This window comes from Trichosurus vulpecula, chromosome 8 (assembly GCF_011100635.1).
Source record: "Trichosurus vulpecula isolate mTriVul1 chromosome 8, mTriVul1.pri, whole genome shotgun sequence".
NCBI lineage: Eukaryota > Metazoa > Chordata > Mammalia > Diprotodontia > Phalangeridae > Trichosurus > Trichosurus vulpecula.
Genome location: NC_050580.1, coordinates 141,929,882 through 141,942,426, shown reverse-complemented (window position 1 = coordinate 141,942,426; position 12,545 = coordinate 141,929,882). Strand labels below are relative to the sequence as shown.

The window sequence follows — 12,545 nt, the reverse complement described above, 5'->3', positions numbered from 1 at the left end:
ATACAGATAGATAGACTGCCTAACTTGGAGGAAGAGGATCTCAAGCAAAAGACTACAGAGGCAGAGCCATTGAAACCCTTAAGAATCAACCCTAAAAAAAAACAAAAACAAGAACAAAAAAAAAAGAGTCAACCCTGGCAGCATTCTAATTTTTCAGTCATCCTCTGTCTTCAGTGTAGCTCTTCCCACCCATTATAGCTATTAACTTTCACCATCAATAGATGGAAGCCTCTCAGTCCCTGATACTCAACCACTAGCTGCCTAACCGTAAACCTACACTTCCTCAGCTCCCACTTTCTATTCTCCCATCTTCCTCCTCCTCAACCCTATTCCTCCCATGTTCCACTGGAACTCTGTTCTTCCCTTCCTTCCACTGTACCCTGTGGAATCCAAGGTCTTCTTCCTCTCATGCTCCTTTAGATGTCCAGGTATTCAGAAAGACCAGATAACCCTGCATGACTGCTCAACCTCTCCAACAATAGTTACACATTCTCTCATACCCACTGTCACATTGGCCCTAAAATGGAAGTTGGAATAATAACTCTTCCTAGTGTCACTTACAGAATCTCTCTAGATACCACCACTCAGCAAATTCTCCTTTGAAGTTCACTTTATTAAAATGTATTAGCCAATGGCTCTATGAGACATCAAGACTCAATCAAGCAAATTCAAAAGAATGAAAAAATAGAAAAAAATGTAAAATACTTCATTGGGAAAAAAAAAACTGACCTGGAAAATAGATCTAGGAGAGACAATGTCAGAACCATTGGACTACCTGAAAATCCATTATCAAAAGGAGGACCTGGACAGCATCTTTCAAGAAATTATCAAGGAAAACTATTCTGATATCCTGGAACCAGAGGACAAAATAAGCATTAAAAGAATCCACTGATCACCTCAGCAAAGAGATCCCAAAATAAAAACTCCAAAAGAACATGATAGCCAAATTACAGAACTATCAGGTCAAGGAAAAAAGTACTGTAAAACGAAGCAATTCAAATCTCATGGTGCCACAATCAGGATTACACAAGACTTAGCAGCTACAACATTAAAGGATTAGAAGTCATGGAACATACTATTCCAGAAGGCAAAGGAGCTAGAACTACAACAAAGAATCCCCTACTTGGCAAAATTAAGCATAATACTTCAAGAGAAAAAAATGATCATTCAGTGAAATAGAAGGATTTCAAGTTTTTGTGAGGAGAAGACCAGAATTAAACCAAAAAAATTGATATCCAATATCAGGATCCAAGAGAAGCCTAAAAAGGAAAAAAGGGAAAAGAAAACATAAGGGATTCAATGGAGCTGAACTGTTTACATCCCTACATGGGAAGATGATACCTATAATTCTTAAAAATTGTACCCCTAATAGTATAGCTAGTGGAAATATACATAGACAGAGGGTTCAGGTATAAGGTGAATTTGAGGGAATGACAAAAAAATAACGGATGAGAAAGAGGAGTACACTGGGTGCAGAAGAAAGGGAGAGGTAGAATGGGTTAAATTATTTCACATGAAAAGGTGTAAAAAACCTAGTACAGCTGAGGGAAAGATGGGAGGGTGGGCAATGGGCATTGCTTGAACCTTACTGTCATCAGTATTGCCTCAAAGAGGGAATAGTATACACAATCAGTGGAATATAGGAATCTATCTTACCTGACAGGAAAGTAGGAGGGGAGGAGATTAAGTAAAGGGGTAGGGGGCTGACAGAAGAGAGGGCAAACCAGCAGAAATGGTAGACAGAAGCAAAATACTATCAAGGAGGGAAAGGGTGAAAGGAGAAAGAGGACAAACAAGAGGAAAAATAGGATGGAAGGAAATACATAGTAAATACAATTGTGAATGTGAATGGCATGAACTCTCCCATAAAACAGAAACTGATAGCAGAGTGGATCAAAAACCAGAATCCTATACTATGTCAATTACGAGAAACATACTTTGAAGTGGAGAGACACACAAAGTAAAGGTAAAGGTCTGGAGCAGATTATATTATGCTTCAATTGAAGTAAAAAGGCAGGAGCAACAATCCTGGTCTCAGACAAAGAAAAAGCAAAAATAGACCTAATTAAAAGAAATAAGGAAGGAAACTACATCTTGCTAAAAGACACCATAGACAATGAAGTAATATCAATACTAAACATATAAGCACCAAGTGGTATAGCATCCAAATTCTTAAAGGAGAAGTTAAGTGAATTATGGGAAGCAATAGACAGCAAAACTATACTAGTGGGGGGAACTCAACTGTCTCCTCTCAGAACTTGAAAAATCCAAGCAAAAAAAAGTAAACAAGAAAGAAACTAAGGAAGTGAATAGAATATTAGAAAAGTTAGATATGATAGACCTTTGGAGAAAACTGAATGGGAACAGAAAGGAATATACCTTTTTCTCAGCAGTACATGGAACCTAAACAAAAACCGACCATGTACTGGGGCATAAAAACCTCAAAATCAAATATAGAAAGGCAGAAATGTTAAATGGATTTTTCACATCATATTACAATAAAAATGACATTAAAGAAAGGGTAGTGGAAAGACAGATTAAAAATTAAATGGAAACTAAAGAATCTAATCCTAAAGAATAAGTGGGTCAAAGAATAAATCATAGAAACAATCAATAATTTCCTTAAAGAGAGTGACAACAATGAAACAGCATCCCAAAAATTATGAGATGCAGCCAAAGCAGTACTTAGGGAAAATTTTATTTCTCTAAATTCTTACATCAACAAAATAGAGAAAGAGCAGATCAATGAATTGGGTATGCAACTAAAAAAACTAGAAAAAGAACAAATTAAAAATCCTCACCTGAACAGTAAATTGAAATCCTGAAAATCAAAGGTGAGATTAATAAAATTGAAAGCAAAAAAAACTATTGAGTTTAAGAGAGTAAAAAGAAAACTATGATAAATAAAAGTAGGAGCTAGTCTTACGAAAAAAACCAATAGGACAGATGAGCTATTAGTTAATTTGATTTTAAAAAAGAAAGAAGAAAACCAAATATTCAGTATCAAAAATGAAAAGGATGAAATCACCACCAATGAAGAAGAAATTAAAGCAGGCCTGCACAGCATCTGGTCTGCAGGCCATTTGCAGCCCACCAAAGGATTTCAAGTGGCATGTGAAAAATGCAGAGTTGCCACTGCACCCTCTCCTGTTTGTCATGTGACCTGCAGCAACCATGGTCAGTCTGTCTCTGGTCTAACTTTTCTGCTGCCCAAAGAAATTTAACCTATCTTAATTTTGGCCCCTACCTACTGCCAAGTTGTGCAGGTCTGAATTAAAGCAATCCTTTGGAAATATTTTGCCCAATTACATGCCAATAAAACTGACAATCTGAGTGAAATTGATGAATGCTTACAAAAATATAAATTACCTAAATTAACAGATCAGGAAATAAAATACCTAAATAATCCCATTTTAGAAAAAGAAACTGAAGCTATAAATTAACTCTCTAAGAAAAAATTCCCAGGCCCAGATGGATTTCCAAGTGAATTCTATCAAACATTTAAAGAACAATTAATTCCAATACTATATAAACTATTTGGAAAAATAGGCAAAGAAGGAATCCTATCAAACAAATATGGTGCTGATTCCTAAACCAGGAAGAGCTAAAGCAGAGAAAGAAAATTATAGATCAATTTTCCTAATGAATATTGGTGCAAAAAGTTTGAACAAAATACTAGCAAGGTGATTACAGCAATATATCACAAGGGTTATATACTATTACCAGGTAGGATTTATACTAGGAATGCAGGGTGGGTTCAATATTAGGAAAAATATCAATATAAATGACCATATCAATAACAAAACCAACAGAAATTATATGATTATCTCAATAAAAAAATCTTTTGACGAAATACAGAACCCATTCCTATTAAAAACACTAAAGAGCATAGGAATAAAGGGAGTGTTCCTTAAAATAATAAGCAGTATCTATCTAAAACCATCAGCAAGCATTATCTGTAATAGGGATAAGCTAGAAGCATTTCCAATAAGATCAGGGTAAAACAAGGGTGCCCATTATTACCACCATTATTCAATATAGTACTAGAAATGTTAACTGCATTAATAAGAGAAGAAAAAGAAACCAAAGGAATTAGAATAGGCAATGAAGAAACAAAATTATCACTCTTTGCAGGTGATATGATGATATACTTAGAAAAACCTACAGAATCAACTGAAAAACTACTTGAAATAATTAACAACTTTAGCAAAGTTGCAGGATATAAGATAAACCCATATAAATCGTTAGCATTTATTTATATGACCAACAAAGCCTAGCAGCAAGAAATAGAAAGAGAAATTCCATTTAAAATAATTGTAAACAATATAAAATATTTAGGAGTATACCTGCCAAGCAAATCCAGAAACTACATGAATGCAATTACAAAACACTTTTCACACAAATAAAGTCAGATCTAAAGAATTGGAGAAATAAAAATTGTTCATGGGTAGGCCAAACAAATATAATAAAAATGATAATTCTACCTAAGTTAATTTACTTATTCAGTGCCATACCAATCAAACTACCAAAAAATTATTTTATAAAGCTAGAAAAAAAAACAACAAAGTTCATCTGGAAGGACAAAAGGTCAAGAATATCAAGGGAATTAATGAAAAAAAAATACAAAGAAAGTTGGCCTAGCAATACCAGATTATAAAGCAGTAATTATCAAAACTATCTAGCACTGGCTAAGAAAGAGTGGTGGATCAGTGGAATAGATTAGGTACACAAGACACAGTAGTAAATGACCACAATAACCTACTGTTTGATATACCCAAAGACCCCAGCCTTTGGGATAAGAACTCACTATTTGACAAAAACTACTGAGACAACTGGAAAACAGTATGGCAGAAACTAAGTACAGACCAACATCTCACACCATATACCAAGATAAGGTCAAAATGGGCACATGATTTAGACATAAAGGGTGACAAGATCTATGGAGAAGGAAAGAATTCATGACCAAACAAGAGATAGAGAACCTTACGAAATGTAAAATAGATAATTTTGATTATATTAAATTAAAAGGCCTTTGCACAAACAAAATCAATGCAACCAAGATTAGAAGGAAAGCAGAAAGCTGAGAAACAATCTTTACAGCAAGTGTCTCTGCTAAAGGCCTCATTTCTCAATATATAGAGAACTGAGTCAAATTTATAAAAATACAAATCATTACCCAATTGATAAATGGTCAAAGGATATGAACAGGCAGTTTTCAGATGAAGAAATTAAAGCTATCTATAGGTATATGAAGAAATGCTCTAAATCACTTTGATTAGAGAAATGCAAATTAAAACAACTCTGAGGTACCCCTTCATACCTATCAGATTGGCTAATATGGCAAAAAAGGAAAATGATAAATGTTGGAGAGGATGGGGGGAAATCAGAACACTGATGCACTGTTGGTAGAGTTGTGAACTGATCCAACCATTCTGGAGAGCAATTTGGAACTATGCCCAAAGGGCACACCCTTTGATCCAGCAATCCCACTACCAGGTCCATATTCCAAAGAAATAAAAAAGGGAAAAGGAACTACATGTGAAAAAATTTTTAGAGCAGCCCTTTTCATGGTGGCGAAATATTAGAAATTGAAGGGATGCCCATCAATTGGGGAATGGCTGAATAAATGGTAGTATATGAATGTTATGGAATAATATTGTGCAATAAGAAATGATGAACAGGCAGATTTCAGAAAAACCTGGAAAGACTTGTACAAACTGATGCAATGTGAAATGAGCAGAACCACAAAAACATTGTACACAGCAATATTGTGTGATGATCAACTATGAAATACTCAACTCTTCTCAGCAACATAATGATTCAAAATAAGTACAAGTGACTCCAAAAGAAAATGCTATCCACATTGAGGTAAAGAACTGATGGACTCTAAATGCAAATCAAAGTATACTGTTTTCACTTACTTTTTATTCTTTTTTGTGGTTTTTCTCCTTTTGATCTGTTTCTTCTTTCAAAACTGTGACTAATATGGAGTATGTTTTACATGACAGCACATGTATAACCTATATCAAATTGCCTACCATATTAGGAAGAGGGGGAGGGAAGGGAGGGAGAAAAACTTGGAACTCAAAATCTTGCAAAAATGAATGCTAAAAATTGTCTTGACATGTAATTGAGGGGAAAAGTGCTATTTAAAATGTATTAGCCAATTCAGATAATAATGGTTACTGTCTACCAACTGATAGGTCATTCATTCTCCCTCTTTTCTCAAAGAATTCAGTATCTGGTTCACTGACTTAGTGAACTTCCACATACATGTTGATGACCCTTCAAACACCTCAACCTCTTAGTTAATAATCTCCTCTAATTCCATGATCTAGTATTCCACCTAACCTCAGTCATATACATGGATGATCATGCCCTATTTCCAATTAGACATTTAAACTGAATATTAACTGTAGACACCCCTGAAAAAGAATGTGTTGAAAACTGAACTCATAATCTTTTCCACCAAAACTTTTTTTCCAAACATCTTTATTTTTGTTGAAGACACAACCATCCTTCCAGTCTCCCAGGTTCATAATATAAGCATTATCCTGGACCTCTCACTCTTCCGCACCCCACATGTCCAAGCAGTTGCCAAATTTTACTGTTTCTACCTTCACGACCTCTCTCTCATCCAACTTCTTTTCTCTCCTCATAGTTAGTTCAGGTCCTCATCATCTCATTAATTCACACCTAAATCATTGCTACAGTCTCTCTACATCAAATCTCTCACTACTCCAGTCCATCCTATACACAGTTGGCATATGTATGTGTGTATCTGTATGTGGGTGTATATCATCTGCATAGAGATGATAATTCAACCCATAGGGGCTGATGAAGTTACCAAATAGAGAGTAAATGATGGTGATGATGATGATAATGATGACAGTTAACTAGAACAAAGGAGGGAAAAATGAATCAAGATATAGAGGGTTTGAAGATGTGGAATAGAGGAGCTAAAATAAGAGAAATAAGATAGTCCCTACTTTCCCAGTAAAGTTGGAGGCAAGAAGATCTGCTGAGGGAAATGGGAAGGAGTCAGGCCGGCATTATGGGTTTGAGAAGAGAAGGTCTGGGCTAGCTCTTGAGGGTGTTGGGATATAAGAAGATCAAAGGGAAGAAATTAAGGAGGAAGAATAAAAGGCTTGCTATACAGCAGTAAGGGCCCAGTTCAGATTATATAACATATGTAATTTTTGGCCAAGAACTAAAGCTCTAGTCTTCCTTGAACCAGGTTCAGTTTTGAGGGCTTCTCTCTCTAGCTCATGTCCCTACTAAGGGATTCTCCTGAGGACATTAGAATTTAGTTCATATCAAATATGGTTAGCAAACAAAATTTTAAAATAGCATCTTTTTTCCATAATGTCTGATGTAACTGTAATTGGTTTGTTCTCATAATAAACAATCATTATACATATCCTTTATTTTTCAAACCAAAAAAAATCACCAAACATGCAGAATTTAAATTTGAAATTTACCTCTGAGCTCTTTTATTCCTCCATTAGAAAGTTTCCATTTTTCCCCAGTAGTTCACAACCCCGTCTCAGTATATTTGAATAAAGGCCATATGTTGAAAATTTGACTCTCAATGAGAAATATGCTTTTCTTTTCTCAGGATGATGAGCCACCTACCAAAGGGAAAAAGAAGAAGAAAAAGAAAAAGGAAGAAGAAATAGACATTGATGTGGATGACCCTGCAGTCAGCCGTTTCCAATACCCCTTCCATGAGTTGATGGTGTGGGCTGTACTGATGAAGAGGCAAAAGATGGCAATATTCTTGTGGCAGCGAGGGGAAGAATCTATGGCCAAGGCCCTAGTGGCATGTAAACTCTATAAATCCATGGCCCATGAATCATCAGAGAGTGAGCTGGTCGATGATATTTCCCAGGATCTGGACAACAATTCAAAGTTAGTGACCAAATGAGATGTTATATATAAAGCACTTTGCACTTAAATGTGCTATATAAATGTCAGCTAATCTAACCTATTTATATAGATCATTGGATTAAGAACTGGAAGAAACCTTAGGCTCAGCCAGTCCCATCTTCCCAACTTACTGGAAGGCCCATAAAGGCAAAGTGATTTGCCCAAGGTGACCAGTCCTGAAGTAGTAAGCCATAGATCATAGGATCACATAAGAACTGGGATTCAGACCTAGGCTCTAGGACTACAAAGCCTATATTCTCGACTGTATGCTATGGCTGTACTTCAGTGACGTTTTCAAGACAATTAAAGTTGGTTTTCAGCCCTTCCATTTTTTCATTTAGGACAAAGTATATTTCTCACATAGACTAATGCTTGAAACTTTTTCATTAATAATTTTGTTTTAATATGATGTATGAGATATATTAGTAGAATGTAAGCTCCTCGAGGGAAGGGACCATTTTACTTTTTTCTCTGTATCTCCAAGCATTGTTTGCTGATTGATTGATGAATAGATTACTACAAAAGAGTATAGCATAGTGGATACGATGCTGACCTCTGTGTTAGGAAGAACTGAAGTCAAGTCTTGACTCTGACACATACTGATTGTGTGACTCTGGGCAAGTCACTTCATACCTCTGATTCCACAGGTACTTCTCTATGACTATCAGTTGAAAAGTAGATGTCTCTATCCATTGGCATAGGTAGTTCTCTCACTGGGAGTTTCTTATACAAATAATATCACAGGCTTGTGAAACTAAATAAATAACACAGCGGTGCCTTATACAACTGAAGGTACTCAATAAATGTCTATTAAATTCTAAGGACCAATATTTTCTAACTGTTTTTTTTTAAATATACTTCTTCAGGCAAAGTTTCTGGGCTGTAAGAAATCTATTAGAAAGCAATTTTGCAAAGTAGAAATAAAAGAAGAATTCAAAAACATAGGAAAAGTAGTTATTTATATGAAGGAAAAAATCTATAGTGAAGTCAAATTTTATTGTGACAAGAACCATAAAAAGAAATGGGCAGAATTTCCAGTAAAAACACCTGAGTTTTCTGAAGGTAACTGTGTGTGAAGAACCAGATGATCTCAAAAGTTCATTCCAGTTCCATTCTCTGGTTTGTGGCTACGCAGAGGGAGAGGTTCTTTTTACAGTTCAAATCTAGTTTAACTAATTTTGCTGATAGTTTTAAAAATACTATTTTGAACACTTCTAATCAAAGCATGGGAAAATGACATAGAGGAGACATACATAGCACCTATCACTCTAAAGAATTCCTGAAGGTACATACAATATGTAATCTAGGTAGAATCTTTCTACTTCTATGCACGAAGCTTTTTCTCTGCCTGTGCAAATAATTTTATAGGCTTGCATCAGCCTGGCCCCTGACATACAAGCAAGAAAACTGAGTTGAAAGGGGGTACATGAAAATAACCAGGATGGTGAGGGGTCTGGAAACCATGTATACAAAGGAGAGTAAAGGAACTTGGGAAATTAAGGGAAGGAGAAGACCAAGGGGTAACTAAGTGGATGTCTTAAAATATATAGAGGTGACATATAGAAGTACAGTAGATTGTACAGTGCTTCTCCACAAAGCAGAATTAGAACCAATTTGTGAAATTATAGAAAAGAACACTTTGTATCAAGGACTTCCTAATATCTAGAACTGTCCAACAATAAGCTTAGCTGCCCCTAAAGTTGTGAGTCCCACATTAATGATGGTGTTCAAGCAGAGGATGAAGGACCATCTGTCAGGGGTGCTAGAGAAAGGATTCTGTAAACTGAGTGTGCGCTAGGCAGAGATCAACTCTAAGTATCCTTGGCATACCAAGATTCTTTTACTCTGATTCCATGATCTACAAACACAGACATCTTAACAACAGTTATAATTTTTAAAAGATCAAAGCCTTGATTCCTGTTTCTTCAGAGACTTTGGCCAGCTGGCTGTTGAGCTGTTGGACCAGTCCTATAAACATGATGAACAGATTGCTATGAAACTCCTGACCTATGAGCTAAAAAACTGGAGTAACTCCACCTGCCTGAAATTGGCTGTGGCAGCCAAACACAGAGACTTCATCGCCCACACCTGCAGCCAAATGCTGTTAACAGATATGTGGATGGGACGGCTCCGGATGAGGAAAAACCCAGGTCTTAAGGTATTTTCTTGCTATAGCTATGAAGGCTTGCCTCTGATACTCATTAACCAATTATCTCCAGGCAGGGGAGTGCTGCAGCCCACTGGACAGATTCTCTAAAACCAATTGTTAAATTTTCAGTGTGAGCATTTACACCTTGGAGATCTGTAGATGCTACAAAATCACAGTTTGATTTATTGTTCTGTTGATTGTCTTAACTTAAGAGAGTGACAAAGAAAACAATAATGCAGATTAAACTTAAAAGTATGTCATGGGCACACATCCCTTCTCCTCGGTTGATTGTTAAAGCATTTATTTACCAGAATGCCCGGGCTCCAGGTCACATTCAGCGTTCCTGTCTTCATGACTTGCTGCTGTAGGTCACTAGCTGCATGACCTTGAGTAAGTCCCTTCCCTTCTCTGGGCCTCAGTTTCCTTAGCTGTGAAAGGAAGGAAGTGGAAAAGGATATCGGTAAGGTCTCTTCCAGTTCTAGAATTATACTATATATCTCTTGTTAATGTTTCAGTTGGGTAGAGTACTATAAGAGAACTTTCCAGAGATCTGAGTATGCACCGGCATAGAAGCATTATGTCACATTGAAAATACTGTCTGTGGAGTCCAAAGGCAGGGGTCAAAATCCCCACTCTGTCACTTTACTCCCTGTGTGACCTTGAGAGAGTTGTTTGGTTTCCTCATCTGTAAAATAAAGGGATTGTACTAGATGGCTTCTGAGGTCTAACCATAAACCTACAATCCCATGTAACACGTAAAGCAACCATTTTATAAATAACTTTGAAAATGAAAAAAAATGACTCCAAGGCACGTGTACCTATAATTTTATCATGTTGGTATTACTTCTGCTCCACAGAATGCTTCTGTGTATAATGTATGTGTATCACATATGTAGATAAGTACAGTTTCTCCCATTGTGCAAAAGACAAAAAAAAAATTTTTTTTAAAGTATCAAATTTCCCTTTGATTCCTATAAGAATTGGTCAATTCAATACAACAGGCTTGATTCTAATTTGAAATAGGCTTTTCTTGTCTATGGTAATTCTAGTTTAGAGATCAGGAATAAAAAGCCAATTTTCAACCCTGGGAACAAAACTGCATTCAAGGACCTGGCTTGAATGAGTGTTGGAGGAAGGGAAAGCAGGGAACCTCACTATTGTAGAGACAACACTGAGAAGCATGTCAATGAGACTGGCTCTCGGGAGCATGGCAACCTATTGTCTTCTAGGCTATGACTAATTAAAATCCTTCTCTTGTTGAACAACATTAAATCAGTCATTTTAAGTTGAGTAAACAGACCACTACTCATATGCTCACATTCTACCTGTAATTCAGCTCTGTAAAACATCCCTGACCATCTTACTAAAAAATGTCAATTTTTAGAATTTTATGTGGGATACTTACCAATTTTGTTATTTCACTGAATAGCTTTGATTTTCAGTTGTGCTAAGAAAGTAGCACTATTTGCCATTCATCAATAAGTTAAATTTCTATTTCAAAATTATAAACTTTAAATAATTCTATCAAACAGCCCAAATCTAGCCACAGGAAGCTGGGGGTAGCATGAATATGCTAAGTTGTTTCAGAGGTTGACTGTGATTTTTGAAAGTTGAATTAAAAGACTGTCATTATCCAGTGCAAATTGTCATTTTAAGAACAAGACAACATATGGAAGAATTCAGGGAGTTTACATAGATATACCTTTCTCATCTTACATAGGTTATAATGGGGATTCTTTTTCCCCCTACAATTTTGTTCTTGGAATTTCGTACCTATGATGATTTTTCGTATCAAACATCAAAGGAAAATGAAGATGGCAAAGAAAAAGAAGAGGAGAATATGGTCAGTGAGTGATATGACATAGTAACACTAACCACTTTCTTTATTATATGTGTGTATAACCATAACATTGCACTCTAATTTTTACTTTTTTCTTCTTGGTGCTTATTACTGTGGGCCTTTAAATAGATGTGATTTGGGAGGCATTTTTAATAGTTTTATAGAGAGAAAATGCGAATAGTGTTAAAACTTCAGAGTATTGGTTTGAATACATTGATAAGGAACCATACTATGCTTGCTGTTCATGAAAACAAATCTTGTGAAGTGGTAGGTAGCTTCCCTCTGGACAATATAATTATATTATATACAATTTGCCCATTTTCTGTTTTGTTTTTGTTTTTTAGGATGCAAGTGCTGATGCTAGCTCAAGAAAAGGGGATGAAGAGAATGGAAACAAAAAGCAAAGGAGTATTCCCATTGGAACCAAGATTTGTGAATTCTATAATGCCCCTATTGTCAAATTCTGGTTTTACACAGTAAGGGAATCTTTTTTCAATTTAATTCAATTCAACATTTATTAAGTCTCTATGTCATTTCATAAGTTTTGAGTAGTGATTACTCAGATGTATTAGAACCAAGAAAACTGATGTTAAGACAATGTGTCAAATAGCAGGATATTATTAAAAA

At 35.8% G+C, this 12,545-nt stretch overlaps 1 protein-coding gene across 1 annotated transcript in view; it reads left to right on the top strand.

Annotated features, from left to right (window-relative positions):
- Nucleotides 1-12,545, top strand: part of TRPM1 (transient receptor potential cation channel subfamily M member 1) — a 175,735-nt gene that overhangs the window by 117,869 nt on the left and 45,321 nt on the right. The window contains exons 18-21 of the mRNA XM_036736576.1: nucleotides 7,619-7,911; nucleotides 9,859-10,087; nucleotides 11,799-11,921; nucleotides 12,263-12,394. Coding sequence (XP_036592471.1) covers nucleotides 7,619-7,911; nucleotides 9,859-10,087; nucleotides 11,799-11,921; nucleotides 12,263-12,394 — 777 coding nt within the window. The remainder of the gene's footprint in view (nucleotides 1-7,618; nucleotides 7,912-9,858; nucleotides 10,088-11,798; nucleotides 11,922-12,262; nucleotides 12,395-12,545) is intronic.